Source organism: Crocuta crocuta, unplaced genomic scaffold (genome assembly GCF_008692635.1).
Source record: "Crocuta crocuta isolate KB4526 unplaced genomic scaffold, BGI_CrCroc_1.0 scaffold551, whole genome shotgun sequence".
Lineage (NCBI taxonomy): Eukaryota > Metazoa > Chordata > Mammalia > Carnivora > Hyaenidae > Crocuta > Crocuta crocuta.
In genome coordinates, this window is record NW_027530969.1 from 3043971 (window position 1) to 3068189 (window position 24219).

Here is a 24219-nt window from a genome sequence, read left to right on the forward strand (position 1 = left end):
AACCGCGAGATCATGACCTAAGCGAAAGTCGGACGGTCAACCGACTAAGCCACCCAGGCGCCCCAAGGTGATCTTCTTTAAATGCAGGTCCAATCCTAGAGCTTTCCTATGTAACTCTTCCCAGCATACTTGGCATCAACTCAAGCTCCTTGTGGGGGCCCTGCAGACCTTGCCTGATCAGGTCTCTGACTTCTTCTCCATGGTCCCCTGACATCATGTTCCACCCCCGCCCCCTACCACCAACCTCAGCTATGCTGGGTCCTTCACTTTCTAGAACAAATCAGGCTTTTCCTATTTCAGAGCCTTTGCATATGTTCTTCCGACTGCCTGGAAGGCTGCTTCTGTTCTTCCCACAGTTGGCTCCTTCTCTTTGTTCATACCCAGCCTGAATGTCAGCTCCCTGGAGAGGATTTCCCTGACACTCCTGCCCAAAGTAAGCTCTCTTTACCCCTCACCACCTTATCTGTGGTCTCAGCACCAGATTTGTTTGCTTCAAAGCACTTGACATGTGTCATTGGTCTCATTGTTTTTGTTCTGTCTGCTCAGTTAAAAATAGGAGATTCATGAGGAGAGGGACCATGTCTGTTCTGTTCCCTGTTGCCCTTTAGCACATAGTGTGGCAGTTGTTGAATGGCAGACAGTATCAAGCACCCATCACGTGACAAGCAAGGTGCTGTAGAAGTGTATGTGCAGCTCATTAGACCTTTACAACAACCCCAAAGGCAGCTACTATTCACACTTTACCGATCAAGAGGTCATGGTAGGAAATGAATTTGCCCCAGGCCATAAAGTCAGTAAGTGGTGGACTGTGGTATGGACACTCTGTCTCACTTTTCCTGCCCTGCCAACTGCTTTCCAAACCCTGTCACTACCTAGAATACTGGCAAAGCTTTCAGCAGACACTACCAGCATCACCACCAGTGTAAATGACATGTTAGAATAATCTTTATCTTTATCTTTAATCAAAGTTTCAAGACACAGATTTAAGGAAGACCCTGCTGAGACACTCAAGTGACCCTAGTATATTTGCATGATAGTTTATTATTACCATATTTGTCACTTGAATCTGGTCTAATGAGGACATTGGATACAATGCATCTTGCAGGCCGAATACCATAGGGTTAGCCCAGTGATAAGTGAGGACCACAAGGTGGAGAGATGGGAAAGATTGGGAAAGGTTGGCATTTGGCAAGATCAATGGAAAACTCATGTATTAAAGTGATAGTGGTGGGGCACCTGGGTGGCTCAGTTGGTTAAGCATTCGACTCTTGGTTTCAGCTCAGGTCATGATCTCACGGTTCAGGAGTTCAAGCCCCACACCAGGCTCCATGCTGACAGTGTGGAGCCTGCTTGGGATTCTCTTTCTCCCTCTCTCTCTGCCCTTCCTACTCCCCCCCTTTCTCTCTCTCAAAATAAAATAAAATAAACATTAAAAAAATAAAATGGGAGTGGCAGAGATCTTCCTAACCTTTTACTAGTATTAACAGTATAAGTGGACAGGTATGTCATCAAAGGCCACCAAAGCAAGGCCAATTAGCCATGGATCCCACTAGTATAGCTTCTCATCCAATTCAGAAAGTGTATCTACAATAAAAAGTCTACCACTAACAAGAAAATGTCCAGATGTTTTACCTGGCATGATATTGGCCATGTCATCAAATGTTCATAACAACTCTCTGTGGTAGCTACTAATATTATTCCCATTTCAGAAACAAGAAGGCTAAGGAAGAGAAAGGCTCAGTGACTCTCCAAAATCAAACAGCTATCAAATATCAGAATGGGAGTCACCCACATCTTTCTATGCTGCCATGTTCCAAGCAGTCACATGGCTGGAAGATCCCAGTCACCATGCCCCTTCCAGGGTCTCAGACTTTCTTTCTCCTCCTCACATTTCTAATATTTAAACTGATTTTCTTTAATATGTGTAACATTTCATACAGTTTTTTTTTATGGGAAAAGAGAAGGCACCTATTTCCAAACAAAATGGTCCAGTGATGAGCAGACGTTCTACAAGTTAAGTAAGAGGCAAATGCCAAGTCTCTGCAGTCTGTGCTCAGTGAGAGCAGGTTTCCTTCCTTTTCACCTATCCAGCTAATGCTGCAGACCCCATCCTTGCCTTGGGAAATCACATTCCAGCAGCAAAGATTGCCACTGACCTGTGTTTAGCCCAGCAGTGCCTAAATGTATTTAACCATGAAAACTTGTTTGGAGAAACACCTATTCCACACACCAAACAAATGTGGGGGAATGCTTGCCCAACCTCTGAGGGAGCTCCTGGCTCTAAAAGAGGGGTGTGTGGGAGAAAGAGCCAGGGAGGAGCTTCCCTAGGGCAAAAGCTCCACAGCAGCCCAACCCTCGTCACTCCAGCTCCTCTCCCAAGGTCCCTGCTCGCAGCAGCACACCGGAGCAGCCCCTTGGCCTTCACAGACTTGGCCCCACATCAAGAGGACTCTTAGGGAGCAACATCTGCTGCCACTTGAGTTTCTTCTCCAGGGATTTCACCTTCAGCTTCTCTCTGTTTACAATATGAGCAACTATCATAGAAAGGAGAGTCTCAACAAGGAGGCTGGGACAGGGATGACCCAAAAGGGGTGGGGGTGGGGATCTTCCTAGGATCTCACCCACGCCACTCACCACCAGGCTCTGGAAGTGACAAACAAACACCATTGGGTGCCCTTAGAGCTTGACAGTTTACAAAGTGATCTACATGCATTACATTATTGCATCCTCCCTAAATATTAGGTAGTACTGTCATCTCCTTCATTATACAAACAGAAAAGGAGTCCTTGATAAGGTGAAGGGCAAGGTCCAAAGTCAAGCAGGGTATAAGTGGTGTCAGGATCCTGGACTGGGATGAATGTCCTATCAGGAGCTCACCCCCCGCCATCACCCTGCCACCTGTCCTAACTATTTGGGGTGCCTGGATGTGGCCAAGGGTGCAAGAAGGATAACTTGGCTGCCCTGGTGATTCTGGGCAGTTGGGAGGAGATCTAAAACTGAAACAGCAAAGGACGGTTTAGATGGGGGTCTCAGACAGCAACAGGGTTGGAAAAAGGACTTGGATGGGAGAGAAAGAGGCCTTCTCCAGCCCCCCAGAAAATCTACCTCCTGGAGCACTTTGCCCTGATCTGGGGAGTTATAGCCCATGAATCTGAGGGCAGTCTGGGTGTGGAGGCTCCAGAGAGCAGGCAGAGTCACTGTGACTATCACTGGACACCTCAGCCCATCCCCAGGGTCCCATGAGGGCTCCCTCAAGGCTTGCAGAGCAAGACTGTGCGTATCAGACCCTGTGACACTGGTGTTCTTCCAGAACCAACCCCTGACTGGTTCTCTTGGTCCTGAAACAAATGGCACTCTCCAAATGATGCACACTTTTCTCCAAGGTCCAGAGAAGCAGGGGCTCCCGGGGCCTCGGCGTGGGCAGTCACACCAGATCATTGCCCAAGCAGATGGCCTGGCTCTGCAGACACCCTGAAGACTAGGTCTCCATGTTTCCTAGCTTTTCCATGCCAATGGCAGTGTGTGTGCATGTAAATGGGAGTCTATCCAAAAGACAAGGGAAAGGCCAGACGGACTGTCAGCCCTGCCTTCCTCACTGTGGCTTCCTGCTCAGTGTCCAGATGCCCCAGTGGAGCTAGACATTTATTTAGCTCCTTCCAGCTCTTCTCCAGGACAGGTCACTGGTGCTACAAACTCCACTGGACCCCGGGTCCAAGCAGCTGATGCCCAGGGGCTGGGTGGTGCCTCCTCCTAACAGTGGGCCCTGCCCCCCAAAGTTTCCCACATCCACCCTTCTCCTTGCCTCTGAGAGAGGTTCGCAGGACTACAGCCAGTGCTCTCTGGGACAGAGGGATCTTCCCTGAAGCCTCTTTCCCTCCAGAGGAGGCACGTCCAGCTGGGGCTGTGCTGCTTGGGGGTGGGCAGGAGGCTTCACTGGGGAGTCAAGCTCCCACAGGGTTGGAGGCGTCTGTTGGCAGTGCAGTTGGACCCAGAAGTAGGTCTTTGGGCTCTTAATGTCAGGAATGAGTTCACAAGCCTGAACAGCTCAATGTTCTCTGTCTGGCCTTGGAAGAATAAACTCCTTTTCTGCATAATGTCCAGGGGGATGGACATTGCAAAGGGCTGGCCAGAGCCTAGCTGCTCTTGACAGACCACAAGGTGCAAGGCTGGAGGGGGTGAGGTTTCCAGTAGAGAGTGCCCTGCAGATATTCATGAACATGGTGGCACTGTGGGTGCATTGTAGCACCTAGAAGACCTGTGGAACCCAGACGTAAGAACCCACTGGCCAGGGAGAGGTGGGACATGGAGAGCAGAGCCCTCTCTCTCAGCTGTCCTGCTACCCCAGGTCATACAAGCACACACCCTCTGGGGTCAGGAACCTCTTGTCTGAGTCTCCTCAACAACATTTCTGCTTGAATATGCCTAGTGTCAGAAAACTCACTACCTGCTGAGACATTCTTTCCAATGGCTCCTGCTATTTGAGATATCTGCCACATGTTGCACCAATAACACTCTCCCTATAGTTCCCTCCATCCTTTTGGGATGGCCATTCATCCCCGTGACATTCCTTCAAATGTTGGGATTCATGCATCCCAAGTCTTCCTCAAACTAGACATTCCCAGGGCCCCCCACATGATGTGATCGTTGGTCCCTCCTCCTCCTAGACCTGCTGCCACTACAGTCCCCTTGAAACATGCTCTGAGACACAACCATGCTGCTTGCAGTCTGTCTGACCATCAATGACCTGGTGTGAGACTCTGGCTTGGCCAACAAAGTCTAACCTCAGAAGGGCTTCTCAGGCAACCAGGAGATGCCTAGAGACTTCCCATTGTTAATACGGACCAGTACTGTCCCACTGGGCTCTGGGGGCTTCTGGGGCTCCTTGGAGACCATCTGGGGCCACAGTGGGCATAAGGGGGATGGGGTCAGTGGGTGGGGTGTGCCTGGATCTGGATTCCCCCATCCCCATCTAACTAGAGCAGAGCTATTTGAGCATGTTTTAAAATATGGTTGCTACATGAACTTTGATTTGAAACAATAGCACCACAGCTTAAAAGTGTCTAAGGCTGCTGGTGTTGTCTATTGTGATTTAGTCTTCTGTCACATGCTATCTCCCTCATCTTGTGTATATGCAAACCCTTCAGCTCAGGCCAGCACCAAATAAAAGGGGGCACTACCCCCAGATGGGGAGACCCAGAACCCTCCGTTCTGCTGCTCTTGGGGACACTTGAGCTCCTGGCTCTGCTCTGTTTATGGGAAGGAACATAACAGTCATGAGCAGGTACAGCAGCAGGCACTTGGGTGTATGGGGAACATCTGTGCCGCTTGCATGCTCTTGGTGTGGGCTGGGTCAGCATCACACAGGTGCCAGGGCATTATGGGGACTCAGGGATCAGGACGGGCAATGTCCACAGGACGTGCCGGGCACTGAGTGTGCAGGCGGCAGTCACCAGGGGGGTGGGTGTGGGACACTCACAGGGCAGCGTCTCGGCGCTGTTCTTCTGGATCATTATGCAGAGCTGTAGCACCAGTTGGGGGGCGCTCTCCAGGAAGGTCTCAAGGAGGCGCAACATGTTGACGTCTGCATATTCATACATCATAGCCCAGTAGAAGCGTCGCTGGTGTTCCTTCTGCCGCTGGCTCTGAATCCCCAGGTACATGGTGCGGATATACCTGCCGAGAGAATAGGACAGAACACAGAGAGGGTGGGTGGGGGCAGGGAATGTGGAAGGGTCATGCCACTGCCCAAAACCAAGGCCTGCCTGTGCTGATGTCCCCTCCTTTGCTCTGAGGTTTTCCATATGCTTGGACCAGGGTTTTTTCCAGGCCACAGACAGGGTGCTAAGGCTTTGGGATAAAGGAATTGGGGGTGGATGGGGCAAGCCAAGGAAGGGGCCTTAAGCAAGTTCTCCCCTTGCTGGTTTTGGTTTGCTCATCTAAAAAAAGAGAGAGAGAGAGACAGAGAGAGAGAGAGAAATGAAAGAGCTGGACCAGATGATCTCACGGCTGGCCAGTGAAGCATCACAGGTGAGTTCAGAAGACGCATGACCTTTGTCACGTCCAGGACCCAAGGAGGAACATTCCAGCAGACTCCAACATTCACCTCTACTGCACAGCCCTGTCCCCTATCTGGGGGAGTAAAGGAAGGGAGTTAGCATTGTGAGGCTCCTATTAAGTACCACTGGCTGGTTGGTCGCATGGTGCCGGGGTCCCAGGTGACAGGCAGATGTAATTCCCATGTAAGACACACAGGGAACCCCTGCACCACACTTGTATAGCTCCCATAGCTGGATGGCAGACCAAACAGAAGCTGTCCCCAGACTGCCGGACACCAAAGCTTAAGCTAGACAGTAGGGAGCCACAGAGGCTGCAATGGAGCCTTTGTCCACGGGTGACATAGGACACAGTCACTCTGATGTACTGACCCTGCTCCATCGGCAAAGAAAGTCGTGTAGGAGGAAGGCATGAGCTCTGGATTCAAATGTGGACTCTGTCATTTGTTAATTGTGGGATCTTGGACTAATTACTCCAACTTTGTGTCCTTGTTACCCTTCTCTAACATGGGGAAAAGAATCATAGCATCTCAGGGCTGGTGGAGAGATCAGGGAGATAATATGTGTGGTGGGCATACATCTTGTGTCCCCCGTGCCTCGCTTATACCCGAACTTTAAGAAGCCATCTCTAAACCACAGTCAAGAGGAGGATTAGAGATACATCTAAGTCAGCCAGCGGTCTCTGAGGTTGAACCTGGGCCAGAGAGGCCAGTGGGGCCAGGGCGAGAGTGAGGTTCAGGAAGCACGGCTTTGTGGGCCCAGTTAGGGTCAAGAACATGAACCATAAACCAAGGGCCACAGCCAACAGGACAGAAGCACATGTGTGACCTGACTGTCCCCTAGGAATGTATATCACTGTGCCCTCTAAAACACAAGCCTGAATCAGAGGGGTCGAGAGAGCATGGTTGACACACTCTGTAGTCCTCACTGTCTTCAAGCACTGTCAGGTACTTACTTGGGGCTACCTACCAGGCAGTCCCTTCTTTCTGTCCCTATCACCACCCCCAGCCTGGTCTCTGCCGTTACCCCTTTGCCTGAGTCGAAGCAGAAGCTCCCTAACTGGTCTCCTTGGGTCCACTCTTGCCCCAGAACAACCGTTTCTTCACATGGCAGCCAAGGTGCTTTTTAAAAATCATAAATGCAATCATGTCATCCCCACGCTTCTTCCAACCCTCCCACAGCTTCCCATAATGCTTAGAATAAGATCCAAAACCTTGCATGGCTCACGAAACCCTGCCTGCCCTTCCAGCCCACCTCCCACTCTCTCCGACTCCTTTCTCGTGCCTTTTCTGTCTCTCCTGGAGCACGGGAGCTTGCGTATTGTTCACAGCATCGCCTCAGTGCCTATGGATGTAGAAGGAAGACTCCTGTCCTGCAAGGCTGAGGGGTCCTGGTGGGACAACACTGTCACAATACTATGAAAGCAGATACCATGACCATATTTGCAGCAAATTCATGAAGAGCTTCATAAAGCCAGTCACTAAGAGGGGTTCTGTATTTCCCCGGAGCAATGGAAGGAGTGTGGCACTGCACAAGACCTTGTACCCACGTTACAGAAGCTCACATTTTAGAAGCAAAGATGCGACAGCATTCATTTATAAAATAGTTTAAAACTGTAAAGTGATGCTCCTCTCCAATTATAAAATGGTGGGTCTCCCTCCTGAGCATTAACCATGTACTAGACCCCTCAATGAACAAAGGTTCCAGGGTCCCCTAGCCTGTGCATTGGGACACAAAGCACCCCCAGTGAACCATTGGTGTGACCTACAACAAACACCCTGGCAACAAGGAGTACCCATCTCATACCAGGTGAGTCATAGTGTGTCTGCCTCTCTGATTCCTAAGAGCCTTTGGGTGACGGTACGTCTGAAGAGACCCACCCTGGGAAGCTGAGATGGACACCTTATTTCCCTCCAGATGCACTCCCCACAGTGAGCAGAGCAACAGTCCTGCTGAAGACTAAAGTGGGGAAGCCTGGAGGTAAAGACCGAGGGCAGGAAGGCTCTGGGGGAAGGGGGAAGGGCAGGTGCACCCGGCCAGCCATCTGCTGGTGTCCCTCTGCCGTGCCTCATGGGGCAGGTCTGGTTATTGTCATTTACCTCAGGAGAAAAACTGAGCCTCTCGAGTGAAATGAAGCATTGAATTTTGGTTCCGTTACAGGTTCTGGCACTTACTATCTGTGGTATGACCCATGAGTCATTTTCCCAAAATCAAGGGACGAGGTGTGAGGCTTGGAAAAAGGCAGGGACGTTGTTGTAAAGTTACAGGGTCACTGAGAGAGACAAAGAGACAGGGAATGAGACAGGGAGACACACAGAGAGAGATACAGAGGCAAAGAGACACAGAGCAAGACAGAGAGACACAGAGAGATACAGAGACAGACAGAAACATATACACAAGAGAAGAAATACAGAAAGAGAGAAAGAAAGAGAGAGATGTGTCAAGGAATGCAAAGAGAAAGAGAGAAAGGAGAGGAAAGCAGTGTCACAATTTTGGGCCTGAAGGAGACGACCAACGGGGAAAAATCATGGGAAAAAAAATTGGGGCAGGGGAGGGCTCGCTGTAAAGAGATATGGTCACAAGTAGTCTGGAGGGGTTGAGGAGCATCAAGGGTGGAGAGAAGAGTCAAATTGGTCAGATCTGACGGTGGCCCAGGAAGGCAGAGCAGTGGAAGACAAAGGTGCACTGGTTAAGGTCGGAGCTGTGAGTCCAGAAGCCCCACATAGCACCCAGAACAGCCATGTGCCCAGGGAAGCCTTGGTGCCTTGGGTCTCACAGGTCAGATGTGGCCTGAGCTCTACCAAATCTGACCTCTACCCACACGTGGCAGCTGTAACACGCAATACCACAGGCCACAGACTCCCACAGGGACCAGATCACAAATTTTACTCCCTCAGGGGTACACTCAGACCACAGACTCTGCTTCTCTCAGCCTCACAAGGTGGAGGAATGATTATATGGAGGAGCCAAGCTTAGTCATCCAGGTCCCAGGCCAACACTCAGATCCACCTAGGTCCTGCCCTGCCACAGCAAAAGGTGCACTTGATGTGTCCCCCCGACTCCATTTTCCCCAAGCCACAGGCCCCTGTGCCCATCATGCCCATGGAAATGGAAGGCAATGAGCCCAGAACATGCTGACTCTGCTAGAATGTCTGCCAGAGACACCAGTCTTGAATTTCTTCTGTGAGAGCATCGCAAGGGATGGGAAGAAACAAGGGTGGGAGTGAGCAAAGCCAGAGCCTCTCCCACTGTGCTGATGAGCAAACAGATGCTGGCAGCCTGAGTGCACCAGGATGAAGTCCAAAACCAAATCTGGAAATCATGAGTCCTGAGACACCAACTCACACAGCCTCACCCCCTGTAAATGGGAGCTGCATCACAGAATCCAGTTCAGGATTTCCCAATAAAGGGCCCTCTACCTATTCCACCCTCTGGACCCTCTACCCTTCTCCTCTGTCCTTGAGTCTCTGGGTCCCCAGGAGGCAACTGAGGGTATGTGCAAAAACTAGAGTGGGTCTAGGTGACCTCTGGGGCCGTCCAGGTCGTTCCCTCTGCTAAGCCTCCAGCCCCTGCACAAAGACAACTTTGACTTGTGGCCACAAGGTGGTGCCAGACCCTAAGCAACAGAGAAACGCTACTCCACGAGGTGATCTCATCCCCAGCAGGCAGCCTCCTAAGGCCTGCACCCTTCCATGCAGTAATATTGGGGTGCAGGTGGCCCAGGCGAAGCCCAGGACAGGGCCAGATGTGTTGAGTTCCCACAAGGAGGTCTGCTGCTTCTCCATACCCTCATCTCCCCGCCCCCCCACCCCCCCATCACTTCCCTGGCAGGTTCTGAAAGCTCACCATCCCTTGGACATTAGCTCAGGATAGAAGACATCCAAATCTCTTCCTAGATTTGCTTCCACCTTTTTGATGGCACCTGTCGTGCCATCTCTCTCCTAAGAACATCGGATCATGAAATGCTTGGGTCTAAAAGCAGGGAGGCGGCGTGTCAGCATAGAGAAAGGGCTTAGGAAGCTGGACTTGGTCTAGAGTCTGCAGGAGCTGCGCGGCCTTGGACAAGTCACTCCCTAGGTGAGGCCTGTGCTCTTCACCCCCGCAGAAGGCAGACTGGAGGACCTCAAGCTTCCAGCAACCTTTTCACAACTTTATTTTTCCTTAACTGAGTAGCTGCAGAGAGCCTGATCTTTATAAATAATAATACCTAATATGTGTGGCACTCATGTGGCAGGCACTGTTCTGAGCATTTTGTACCCATTCATGTAATCCTCGCAACAACCTAATGAGGTAGATACAATATGAGCCTCATTTTACAGATGGCAAACTGCAGCAGTAAGGTTATGTTCTTCAGTTTACCTGGCTGGGTAAGTGGTTGAGCAGGGCATCAAGCCATCAGTCTGGCTCCAGGGCCAGTGCTGTTAGCTCCCACCCACGTGCTGATCAGAGACACACTGTTTGCCTCTTTCCTTCTGAACTTAGTCCAGCTCACTCCCCTCGCTACAGTGGAAAAGCAAACCACCTGGGCTCTCTTCCCATTCTTTCACTGGCTGTGTTACCTTGGGGAACATCCCCTAACCTCTTTGGGACTCAGTTTCCACATCTTTCAAACTCCAGGATATGTTGCATAAGTAAATGCATGCAATCATGCCCCCTTGGAAGGTCACAGAAGCCTCGACTGTGTGTGAGGCTACCTGGGAGACCAGATGGCTCAGTGGGCAGCCGTTCCTATCCCCCAGGGGGTTACACTCCTGTCCTTCCTTCAGTGCACTCTGCTTATTTGTCTCCCAGCCCTGTCTCTTCCTCTTTGTAAACCACAGAATTGTTCAAAGCCCCACATATCTGCCTCCAGAAGAACTTTCTAGTACTCTGAGCACATTCTCACCTTTACACCAGCCCTTTGAGGGAAAAAATTTCGTTATCTTCTTTTTCCCATTGGCACATCTGAGTCTCAGAGAGGTGGGGTGATTTCCCCCAAGGCACATACCCAGTCACAGTTCAGGCAAATCAAAGATGGTCTTACCCAAACTATGTTGCCTCCCTGGGAGTTAGCTATAGCTCTGCCTAAATCTGGAAATAAGTGATTTATACAAGAGACAGGAGGCTGAACAGGTTTGCTGTCTGGGTCTACAGTCACCTGCTGCTTCTGGTGACAATCTTAGTATTTTGAAACCTCTGATTATAGAGAACAACCTACCCTCAAAGCCCCAAATGGTTTTGTGGGGCCTGAAACTTAGATAATCCTTTCTAAGAAAAATAAAGTATATCAAACATTTAAAGTAGAAATAGCACCAATTTTACACTTTTTTTTTTTTACCAAAAATTCAAGAGGAAAGAACACTTTCCCATTCATTCTATGAGTTCAGCATTAGTCTGATATCAAAGCCAGACAAACACTGTGTAAAAAATAAAACTATAGACAACACCCCTCATAAACACAGATGCAAAAATCCTCAACAAAATATTAGCAAATCAAATTCAGTAATATATAGTAAGAATGGTACACTATAGCCTTGGGTTCATTTTGAAAATATAAGGCTGCTTCTATATGCAAAAATCAATCCCTTTAATCAAAGATATTAATAAGACAAAATACACATTAATTAATTAATGTAGAGAAAAGGCATTTGACAAAATTCAACATCAATTCATGATTTTATGAAAAGAAGAAATTCTCAACAAACTAGAAATAAAAGAGAACTTCCTTAACCTGACAGATGGACACTCACAAAAACCCACAGTTAATACCACACAAAATGATACAATTTGAATTCTTTCCTCTAAAGATCAGGAGCAAGGCAGTGATGTCTACTCTTATCACTTCTACTCACCATCACACTGGAAATCCCAGTCAGTGCAATAAGTCAAGAAAAAGGAAATGTATATACAGATTGCAATGAAGGAAGTCAAGTTGTCCCTATTTGAAAATTACACTATGGTCTAGATAGAAAATCCCAAGGAATATACAAAAAAACTCACAGAACTAATTAGGAAGTTTAGCAAAGTCTCATGACACAAGGTCAGCACATAAAAAATTCAACATATTTCTATGGACAACTAGTGAACAATCAGAAATTGAACTTTAAAATTTTAAATATATATACTGCTTAGGAGCACCTGGGTGGCTCAGTGGGTTGATCTTGGATTTTGGTTCATGTCATGATCCCAGGGTGATGGGAACAAGCCAAGAGTTGGGCTTTGCAACTGGGCATGGAGCCTGCTTAAGATTCTCTTTCAAATCTCTCCCTCTTCTCCTCCCTTACTCACACACTCTCTCTCTTAAAAAAAAAAAAAAAGGTGGTGTGTGTGTATATTATATATATATATCACTTAAGTTAACTCCAAAAATTGAAATGCTTAGAAATAAGTCTAATAAAATATGCAAGGTTTGTATCCTGATGTTACAGCACTAATAAAAATAAGTTAAAGAAAACCTAAATAATAGAGAAACATACTATGTTCATGGGTTGAAAGACTCAATATAGTGATGACATAATGATAATTTTCTTCAAATTCATGTATATATTTAGCATGATTTCAGTAAAGATCCCAGCAGGGATTTTTGCAGATATAGACAAGCAGATTTCTAAAACTGATATGGAAAAGTAAAGGAACTAGGAGGGCCAACACAATTTGGGGTGGGGGGACAAATTTAAAGAACTCATAGTACCAGATTTTGGAACTTACTATAAAGCTACAGTAATTAAGACAGGGTGTTGTTGGCAAGGAGAGAGAAACGGATCAATGGAGCAGATGAAAGTCCAGAAACAGACTCATACATATATGGGAAACTGATTTTTGTTTGAAGGTGCAAAGATAATTTAACGGAGAGAAATAGTCTTTTCAACAAATGATGTGGACACAATTAGTCCTTCCCATGCAAAAACTAATTTAAAATGTAACAGAGATTGAAAGGTAAAACTATAAAACTTTCAAGAGAAAATCTTTGTGACCTTGCATTAGCAAAGAGCTCTTAGATAGGGCAGCAAAAACAAGAGCCATAGGAGAAAACAATCGATGCATTGGATTTCATCAAAATTAAAAGCGTTTGCTCTGTGAATGGCATTAGGAGAATAAAAACACGAGCTATGGAAAGGGAGAAAATATTTGCCAATCACATATCTGATGAAGATGAGGGAGAACTTGTTTCCAGAATATGTGCAGAACTCTCAGAATTGCCTACTCACAAGAAGGAGGGCAGGAAGAACTCAAGCAAAGGAGAAGCAATAAGACTTCTTGCCTCACCTTCCTTGGAGCTGGCCCTGAGCACCTGGCCACTGAGACAAGACTCTGCTGATGGAGACCCGGGCAGGAGGAGCAATGGTGGAGGGGGGAGCAGGGGAAGGACTCACCCCCAGGGGCTGCCCTGAGCCTGGGTAGGGACTAAGTGTGTAGAGGCTATAAGGATTTAAGGCAGAGCTGGCCTTGCAGCCCACAGAGGCCCTGGGGACATAAGAGCTGCTGAGGGAGCTGCTGGGGGGAAGCCAAGGACCTTACCATCTGCTGAGGTAGTGGACCCCGGCAGGGCGGTGTTAGCACGTCCGAGCTCTCACAACTAACCTAGCACCTGGCTTCTTCAGGAACCCAGTTCTGTGAGATCTTACATTCCACCCAGGGAGAGATGGCCACCTCAGATGGTGCTCTAGGCCTCCATCTGGCCTCGGTCCCTGAAGCTTCCCTTAGGAAAGGATGAAAGGGCCTAAGAGGGGAGGCATCCTGAAGCAGGAAGTAAAACGCAAGCAGGGTCCTGCGGGCACACAGACAGGGCTCCAACTACAAGTACCAAATACCCCTAGGCCTGCCTTCCTCCTCTGTGTGCAAGCCTCCTGGCTCAGGGCCAGCTGGTGTCACTGTGATAAGGATCTTCCTCCAGGGCTCACATACCAGTCAGGGAAGGGCTGTGACCCCAGGAGGCAACTAGAAATCTGCTGGGCATATGCCAGGTGGAGGCTATGGCAGACCCTGCATTTCACCTACAGCCCGCAGGTGCAGAGGAAGCTCCCGTGGAGAGAGCTGGCCAGGTTCTACTGGGCGGGGGTGGAGAGTGGCAGTGGGTACCGAGCTTCTTGCCTCACAAGCATCTGCAGACACAATCTGGTGGCAGAGCCAAAACAAAACCACACAGCACAGCTCCTGCCCTCCCCATCGGGCTCCCAGGGGCTCAGCAGCCACTGGCATCCCACCCAAGGAGTCCATCTTGGTTGACAGCAGTAGCGCTTACCCAGAACATACAGGACTTATACACAGAGACCATAACACTTTCCCCTTTGGCCGTGAGCTGATGAACCTATCCCCAGCCAGCAAATCCCCAGCTGGTAGGGGACCACAGGGTCCCTGATCCTCTCCAACAAAGCCACAGGAAGGGTGACTTCTTCCCTTCAGCCAGCACAGGGATGCGGTTGATTCCATGCAATGGAATGGCTGTCCTCTTGGGCCCTGCACCAGCATGCAATTGGCTCAGTACAAATGAAATGCCAAGGCTGAGGTCGTGCAAGGACACAGCCTGTGCCTGGCTGCCAAGCTGCCAGGAGGTCACAGGGCTGGGCCACCAGACCAGGCTCCTCAGACACCAAGGGAGGGGACAGTAGAGACCCAGTGGCTCCAACAGGGAGGCAGACCTCAGTAGGGAAGAGCCCCAGGAGGGGGCCATTCCTCCTTGTCTTCATGATACTGGGAGCCCCTCACCCCAGGCCCTTTTCTCTCTCTCCCTTCCCCTGTGTCTGCCCTCCTTGCCTACAGCATCCCTCCCCCCAACCCCAGCTGCACAACATCCTGCTTTTCTGGCCCTTCTTACCTCACTCGTCTCCCTAAACACCCCTCTACTCACCCTTGCTCCCCCCAACATAGTTTCAGCCCTTCATTCCTAAAGGCTATTAATTGCTCTGGAAGTCCCAAACTGCAGAATCATCTGCAGGGTTGGTGCTTGGAGGCAGGAAAAGAAGATAGTATAACACAGCACGACAAGTCAGAGTAACTTTACCAGCCACTCAGTGTGCACCAGGCCCGAGATGCTACCTGCACCATCTCATTTAACCACACCCCCTCCCCCCACTGTAGGAGGCATGCATCATTACCAGCCTCTGGAGATGGGGAAGCTGAGTAAGGACCTTGCTGGTGTCACCAGCCAGGGTCTGCTGATGCCATGTGTGCCCTCAGAGCCTGTGAACCTTTCTTTGTAGCAGTGACCATGGGGATGCAGGGTATGTGTGTGAGTAGTAGTTAAGACCTGTCCCTAGGGGATGAATCAATGGAATCTACTCCTGAAATCATTATTGTACTATATGCTAACTAACTTGGATGTAAATTTAAAATTTAATTAATTAATTAAAAAAAAGACCGTCACTCCTGCAGGACCCTAAGCCCAGGAGAGAGCCTAGCTTTGTACCCCTTGTGTTCCCAGCCCCTGACACAGCACCTAGCACATGGGACAAGAGCATCTGCTGACTGAATGAGGGAGCAGGGCTGTGCATGAGTCCCCACCTCTGGCCCTCAGAGCCCACCGTCTGTGTGGCCATGCTACTGGGTTGCTCCTGTGCGCCTTGAGGTGTGGAGGCTGGAAAGGCCAATGGTCTGAAGATCACCCCAACCAACAGGATCTTAGCTCACCCAGGAGGGCCCTGAAGCCCAGAGGTGGGTCTGGGCTAACACCACAGCAGCCCTCAGCCCCAAGCAGCCTGTCCTGGGCTGTGGCTCAGCCACCAGCAACCAGGTCTGCATGGTGGCCACAGCTGGGGCCACACTCTGACCCCTCCATGGCCAAGAAGTGTTCCAGCTCTTTCCAGAAAGACTCCAGGAAGCTGACCTTGAACTCAAGACACACTTTTTCTCTAAAACTAATAATATAGTCATTCACCTGAACAGCTCTTCGCTATTTTTTAAAAATGTCTTTAGATTTTTGTTGCGTTTAAATACAAGAAACCATGCCTCCAGGATCACCATGAGGTACCTTCACTCTTACCCTAGGTGGGTGTGGCACATGTTCTCTCTCTCTCACACACACACACACACATGCACACATCACACATACACACACACATGTAAGCAACTGCTTTCATATGCACACCATCCCCAAGAACCCACTCCACACCAGAACCACACATAGACACGCATGCGTACTCACACTTGGCACAGAAACTTCCCCAGCATGTACATGCTAACTACACATGAAATTCATACACCCACACAGCCACACTACATAGATGCACCATGCCCTGCACCGCACAGAGATACACATGTACAAACTACCACATAATGTACATGCCTCACAGGTCTAAGCCCCAGCTGGACAGACACCTGTAGGCACATAATGGCATCCCTGTGTCACAGCCAATCCTGGATCGCAGAGGGGTGCTCTCCCACCTGTGCCTCCCTTCCTGCCCCCCCAGTCCTTCCTGCTCCTGGCCACTAACTGTCATCACAGTCTCCTAGTGAATGGGCCAGCAGACACAGAGGACAGAGGCAAAGCCAAACCCACATCAAAGCACAGAGCTGTCTTCAGTGGCTGTGAACCAGCTCCGAAACAGGGACACTGCAATAGTAGTCAGATGAGAAGTTTGCAAATTCAATGACATACTGCCCCCAGTATCAAGGACAAAGCTGGGCTAGCTGCTACCAAAGCCCCCAGGGGCTCACTGCTATCTGAACTTGCAAAGTACCCCTCTAAGCCCCGTTCACACGTATTCCAAGTTTCCTCCAACTCCACCTGGTTGATTTGGGAACCCTGACTTGTCATGGTAGCAGTCGAGGTGTTAAGAGCTGCTGTGACACTGTAAGATCTGCATTCTCATCTGGTCCATCCTTCCGGGGGTGGAAGCACTACCTCCCAGGTGTCCTCCCCATTTCTGACCACACATCCCAGGATAGGTGGGATCTAGGGCCAGTAGCCATGCAGTGGCTGAAAGAGAGGATGCGCCAAAGGAGGGGTGGGGGAGCCTTCAGGGGGCTTGTGTGGAGACCTCACCTGTCTGGGGCTTGTCACCTGCTGAGAGTTGCTGAGCTGGGTCACCAGGTCTACTCAGGAAAGTACTGACTGGGGAGTTCTGAGGCCACAATGGCATAGAAGCTGTGCTGCTGCCTGCATGCATTTGACTCCATGCCTGGCAGGAACCCCTGCGGTTGTTCCCTGGGGTCCTGGAGCAAACAGCAGGCAGCGGGACAGAGCTAAAGTCCTTCCAAGTTCTTCCAGCTCATTCACCTATCTGAGGGACATCAGCGGACAGGATGGGGGAACAGTCGGCAAGCCTCTGGTTATCACTATCACCATTCCCATTTCACGGATGAGGAGATCGAAGCTGACCTAGGTGTAGTCGCCTGGGTGGCTCCTCATTGGCTCTGCATCCAGGGATTCAGTCTCTTGCCTCCCCTACCTCTCCCCTGCACCTGCTCCCCGCCCCCCCTCCCCCCGCCTGCATCTAATGGCTCTCTACCCCTAGACCCTCCTGGTGTGTGTGTCTGTCTCTATGTCTTTGTTTATGCCGTTCCCCACCACCTGGAGAGCCAGCAAGGTGTGGCTCTCTGTTCCTTCCCACAGAGTCCACAGCCCACAGGTTGGAGCAGGAGGGCCCTGCCACCACATGCCTTACTCCATGTCAGGGTCAAATGACTTTCTTCCACATCCTCCCATTATACTGAGTCTCCAGTAAAGTAATAGCTCCCATTTATTGGGTTTCCCCTGCATGCCGGGCACAATGTAAGAACTGTACATGTATTAAGTCATTTGACACAAAAACATTAACATTGTCTACAGTGAAGAAAGTGAAGCAAGACAAAGACCAGGACATAGCTACTGGGATCCACACCAGGTAGCTGGAGTCCAGACAGGCTGCTTCTAACCTGGTACACTCTATCTTCCTATTTGTTATCTTTCTTTCATTCCATCCCCATAATCCTTTCAACAACCCCATATATTAGATCATCTATTAGCCCCATTTTACAGATCAGGAAACTGAGGCTCAGAGGCATCAAACAGTATGCCAAATTAGAAACCCAAATTCAAGCCTCTGTTTATTTGAGTCTGTTTTCCACTCCTGGTGGCTCCTTGCCTCCACTACCATAGCTCTGCTCACAGCCCACACTGTGGCAAAGTCACTTACAGACAGAGATGCCTCCCAGCTATATTTGAACCCCCAGGACAGGCATCTGTATACCCATCAGCCCTGGCTCATCATGGCGAACATCGAGCAAAGGTGCTAAGGTAGATGCACTCCCTGCTTTAATGCAAAACTGGTCTTATTTGGCCAGGAAATGCCTGCAACCCTAGCTTCAAAGACATGAAATGCATGTTCCCCAAGGTAGATGGTCGGAATGGGGCCAGGAGCTCAATGAAAAAGCAGGAAAGATTTGGGCTGTGCAGAAGAGAAAACTTAGCCACCAGCATGGCAGGATAATGCTGCAATGAGACAGGTTTTCTGCCCCTCTCTGGACAGCTGAGGAAGGTAGAAGCAAATATGTTGGGGCTGTCAGATAATCAGACACTCCCAGCTCATGGAGGATCACAGCTGCACCAGCCAGGGGCCCTCTCGGCCCCAGCAATTTATCACAGGCACAGCACAGCGCACCCAACACCCACAAATGCATACACATGTGTCCATGCACAAGTCTACCTGCAGCTTCCCTCAAAACCACTTGAAATGCCAGGTTCACGTGGCTTGAGGGGCCCTTAAGTCTGGCACAGAGGAATGTGTGTGCCCACACAGCCACAGCTGTGAGCCACAGGCTCTCTCTGAGTATGACCACAGACTCTAGCCAGCTGGCCCTAGAAGCCTCTGCCCCCCTCCCCACTACTGACACCCCCCATACACACACTCCAACTGAAATGCCTTCAGTGTAGAGGAAAGGTGGAGGGGCTAGCTGCCAGCTCACCCCTGAGAGCTGCGCATCAAATCAGAGCTATTTTTAGCCCTTCTCTCCAATGTCCCTGACATCAGCTGAGCAATGGTGGCGGGCGCAGGGCATACATCTGGGAAGGCAGGCATGAAATAGCATTTCTTTGCCAGGACCCAGGGGAAATAGCAGGGGAAAGCACCAGGAGGCTTCAGGGAAGGGAGGTGGAGTCACTGGGTGTTATCTACCAGTCCCCTTGGATATGTCCTGGTAGCCTAAGCATCCTTCAACATCCCAGGGCTCAGAAGAGCATAGCATGGGTGACAACTGCCCCATACCACCCTGCCCTGTCTCCCCATCAGCACAGAGAGGCCCCAGCTACTTTTCTGAGACCTTGCAAGAAACTAGATTAAAAATATTGAAACACCTTGGGGTGCCTTGGTGGCTCAGTTGGTTGAGCATCCAGCTCTTGATTTTAGCTCAAATCACGGTCTTGCAGTTTGTGGAATCAAGCCCCACATTCGGCTCTGTGCTGACAACACGAGGCCTGCTTAGGATGCTCTCTCCCTCTCTCTGCCCTCCTTCACCCATGCTTGCTCTCTCTCTCTCTTTCAAAATAAATAAATAAACACTTAAAAATATATATTAAAATATCTTGAAGACCTACAGATTAGAGAAATGCTTCTTGTTCCCTATCATAAGCTCCCAGAAAGCCAGAGACCAAGTTTTGGGGTTTTGGTTTATCTTTGCATACCAGATGCATGGTACATTGCCAGGCACTTGGTAGGCATTCATGTCTGTCTCATGAAAGAATGAATCAATCAAACAGCCTCTGCTAACAAAATCCTTGAGCTCTAGAAAGTTCATACATTTATATTCAAAGTGCCCAGGGCAGGCGTAAGGAAAGCCTCCCTACCTCCAGGCTCAGGATCGCCCTGAGTCTCCACTGGGATATCCAGGACCTAGAGCTGGAGCAGCTTGGTGGGCCTCCTCCCCGCCCTTCCTCCTTCCCACTCTTGTTCCTCCCTGAGCCTCACTCCAGCCCAGCCCAGGTCCCCAGCCTGGATGATTATGTGACTGCATTTGATTCTTCACTCTGACTAGCACATGTTCTTTCCAACCAGGCAAGCAAGCTCATCCCTAGCACTGCCTTGTGCTCTGCGGCTTAGAAGGGGAAGCACTGCCATGTCCACATTGGGAAAGGCCACTCTGCTGTTCCCTAGATTCGAATGATGACTTCTGACAACAGGCCCCCAACAGTATTGCTTTGCCCACATCCTGGTAAAAGGGTATTGCTGGGATCCAAGGCAGCCCGGGTGCACACAGGCTGCAGCACTGAAATGGGGGAGTTCAGCTCTGCCTAAATGAGGGAAATCGTTTGCGGCTGTAAAAGTACCTCCCAACTCTGAGAGGGGCCCATTGATCCAAAGTGAAGTCACCTGCACTTTGCCCGGGGCTTTGAATCATGTGATAAACATATAAACATGACTCTCCCCTTCCCTGCCAGTGCAGTGACCCCAGGGAACCCTAGGCACACTGGGCAGGAGGACAGGCCTGTGCCTTTGTCATAAGCCTCAGGTACAGCGTGTGGCTTAAACACTCCAGTATCCCCTTTCTAGCCCACAGTGGAACTGCAGTGAGTGAATTGAATTGAGCTGAATTGAATTGAATGAAATGAATTGAGGTAGCTCTTGGGGATCATGTACCCCAGTGGTTTATTCTCTCATATTCATTCACTTGCCCCAGCTTTTCCCTTTAAGACTCTCACAAGCAGCAACGCAGACCCCTCCCATCTGTATTCAAGTATTCAACAGACATAATCAAGTTCCCACTGCATGCCAGGTGCTGCGCTAGGTACAGTAGACCCACCCGAGTCCCTGCTATTCTTCCTTTGATTGTGCCCTCCTCCCCCATCCCATGGCTCTGTCGGTTCCAACAGAAGATGCAATCACTGCCTCAGTGGTGTGTGAGTTTAGTACTTAGGCTCTAGCTGTGAATGCTGCTGTTGGTGAGTGAGAAATGGACTGAGGAATCCGTGTGATGACTCACTGATGGATTTGACCCTGGCCTCAAGGTTGTTCTGCTTCCGCCATGTCCTGGCTGCTGTGTGACCTTGGGAACATCCTGTCACCTGTGTTTCCTTCTTAGTGAAATGAGTGGATAAGACCAGATGATCTCTTAGGCCCTAATGCTACATTGAGCCTGCAGTCCATATGAGGTCTAGTCTGCTACTCAGAGACTTTTCCAAATCAGCGGACTATAGAACTTGAGCTGTTTCCTCCCAGACCATGTCCACCTACCCCCCCTAAGGCTGTTGTCCTTCGTGGGAGAGGTTCAGCATCTCCCAGGAATGCAGTTTCTGCTCTTCCAAGTCCTCTTCTTTATCCAGGCCTGTCCCCTGCCTCGGAAGCCAGACACGTCATGTGTGCTATTTCCTGGGGCCGCCAGGGAAGTAAGCTAAAAATAGAAATAGACGGTGGCATTGAATGGAGTCTGCACGGTGCCAGAGCGCATTGCCAGGTGATACAAGGCTAAGGTCCACTCATCAATGTCCTGGGCAGTCCAAGCTCCCGGGGAGGCCACCCAAAGTCAGGTGCAACAGAGGGTGGCAAGGGCCGGGGCATTCTCCTGCACCCCGTCCAGAGTTCTGCTGTGTAAGCCTCACACTAGGGCTACTTGCTCCCTGACAGTGTCCCCATTCTGGGCTGGGACAGCAGGGAGTGCAAGAAGAGCACTGGCTGAGAGTCAGGAAGCCTGGGTCCCACGGTTGCCTCTACATTTGACTAGCTTGAGGGCCTGGGACTCCTTGCCCCCTTTGCCTGACCCCAGACCCACATCTGTAAAGTAAAGAGATGAATGATAATTTCCCAGTTCCTGTTCTACAGGATGCAGACTCTCTATAACTATTCCATAACCTGCAGGGAGAAGGGTCCCTCTCGGTGACCCAGCTCTGGCCTGCCTTCCCCTTTCTTGGCAGCAGTGCCGTGGAAGAGGACATTGGAGGTGGGACAACCCCTTAGCCATATGGACAGGGGCGAAAGAGCTGGCTCAGATCATAACATTTGCCAGCTCCACCCTGGCTGGGGGTGGCGTGGGAAGCGGTGTCTATTTGGGCTTATCCAACCTGCTGGGTTGGAGATGCCTCACTCTCTGGGGCTCTAAGGCCGGGAGGCAGCATGAGCTCCTTCAAGGAGCCTGTTGGAGCTGAGAGCACCCATCCTATACAGTCAGTCCTTGGCAGGGCAGAGGACAGCCGCACCAGGAATCATGAGCGCAGGCCTTTTCTGTCATTCGCACTGACCAGTCCAGAGATGGCCAGAATCACATCAACAGTCACTTCATCCATAAAATGAGGATAAGGATCACTGGTGGATTCTCTTTTAACATCTTGCAGGTGCAGGTAAAGAAAATGATGTGTCCGTACAAGGATCTTCATCTAAGAACACATAACAAGAACAGAAAGAGCCTTGTCTCCTCCATCAGACAGAGAATGCTTAATAATTCATTCATTCATACCTCAGCACATTCGGAATAGAACTTGAGATGGCAGCAGCATATGATACAGTTGGCCAGCACCACAGACTCTTCACTCACTGGCCACACTATCCCTTTCCTGTGAGTAATTGTTGAACGTTTTCTATGAGGTAGGCAGTTTGCTAGAAGTTTCTCAAGTGCCATCTTATTTAACCCTCACGGCTGTCTCATCAGGCAGATATTATTACCGTGCCTTTTTACACATGAGCAACCTGAGATGGTATTTTACTTGCTCAAGGTCACAGAGCAAGGATGGGGGACCTGGGACCCACACCCAAGACTGATTGTGAACCCTAGAATCTCAGCAGTGTGCTCCATGGTCTCTCTGTGAAGGCACTTGCAAAACTGTGAAGTGCCGAGGTGGGGGCATTCACTCATCCCGCTTCCCCAGGAGAAGCTACCCTGGGCCAGTTCCTGGACCAACATGGCATCCTATCCCCAGCCCCACCCGCCTTTGAACCTCCTGTTCCAGGTGCAGGCAGACAAAACACAAAAAACAAAAAACAAAAAAAACAAAAAAAAAAACAAAAAAAACAAAAAAAACCCACAAAGGAGCAAATAACTAACATCATTCTCCAGGGTGATAAGTGCTGCAGGCAAAATAAAGCAGTTAAAGGGAGGAAGATGGAGAAGCGCTTGTGCGCCTGTGTGCGTGTGTGCACGCATGCGCACCCAGAGGGGGCGGGGGCAGCAGACCTGATGGGGAGAACCCCAGACCTGCGTGGAGTGAGGCGCTGACTCGTGCAGAAGGAGCGCCTAGTCCTCAGCCCAAGGAAGGGAATGGCTAGTGGAGCAGCAGCAGACGCCTTCCCCTCCGGGGGTCTAGAGGCTGGGCACGCATGAGAGGAGGTGGGATTACCTGGGGCTCATCAGGAAGACCTTGGTTTTAGTCTCAAATAACAGCAGTAACTACTCGTTGTTTCTTTCTGATCTTTGTCCCCATGTCTCTCTGCAACCTTAAGACAAGTCCTTCGACTTCTCAGGACTCTGTATGCTATATATCCTAGATACCAGTTCCTTACTAGATATGTAATTTGCAGATATTTCTCCCATTCAATAGACTGTCTTTTCATTTTCTTGATGATATTCTTTGAAGCACCAAAGTTTTTAATTTTGGTAAAGTCCAACTTGTCAATTTTTTTCATTTGTTGCTTATTGTTTTGGTGTCATACCTAAGGATACTTTGCCTAAGGGTGCCTGGGAGGCTCAGTTGGTTAAATGTCTGACTCTTGTTTTGGGCTCAGGTCATGATCTCAAGAGTTTGTGAATTTGAGCCCCACGTCAGGCTCCACACTGATGGTGTGGAGCCCTGCTTGGGATTCTCTCTCTCTCATTCTTTCTCTGCCCTTCCCCTCCTCATGCTCTTTTTCTCTCTCTCAAAATAAAGAAATAAACTTTAAAAAAAAAAAAAAAGAATGCTTTTGCCTAACCCAGGTCATGAAGGTTTACTCCTGTATTTTCTTCTAAGAGTTTTTATACTTCTGGCTCTTACATTTAGGTCTATGATCCATGCTGGATAAGTTTTATGTAAGATGTAAGGCAAGAGCCCAGCTTTATTCTTTTGCATGTGAATAGTCAGTTGTCCCAGCACCGTTTGCTGAAAAGACTGTTCTTTCGCCCATTTAATTGTCTCAGCACTCTTGACAAATATCAATTGTCCATAAATATAAGGTGTATTTCTAGACAATTCTGTTCCCTTGACTCACATGTCTATCTTCATGATAGCACCATACTGTCTTGCTTACTACAGCTTATAGTAAGGTGGGAAGACAAAGTATAATTGCTCCAGTTTTGTTATTCTTTTTCAGGA

General features: G+C 49.6%; 1 protein-coding gene across 1 annotated transcript in view; it reads right to left on the bottom strand.

Annotated features, from left to right (window-relative positions):
* Positions 1-24219, bottom strand: part of XKR6 (XK related 6) — a 383867-nt gene that overhangs the window by 19300 nt on the left and 340348 nt on the right. The window contains 1 exon segment of the mRNA XM_077769740.1: positions 5477-5673. Coding sequence (XP_077625866.1) covers positions 5477-5673 — 197 coding nt within the window.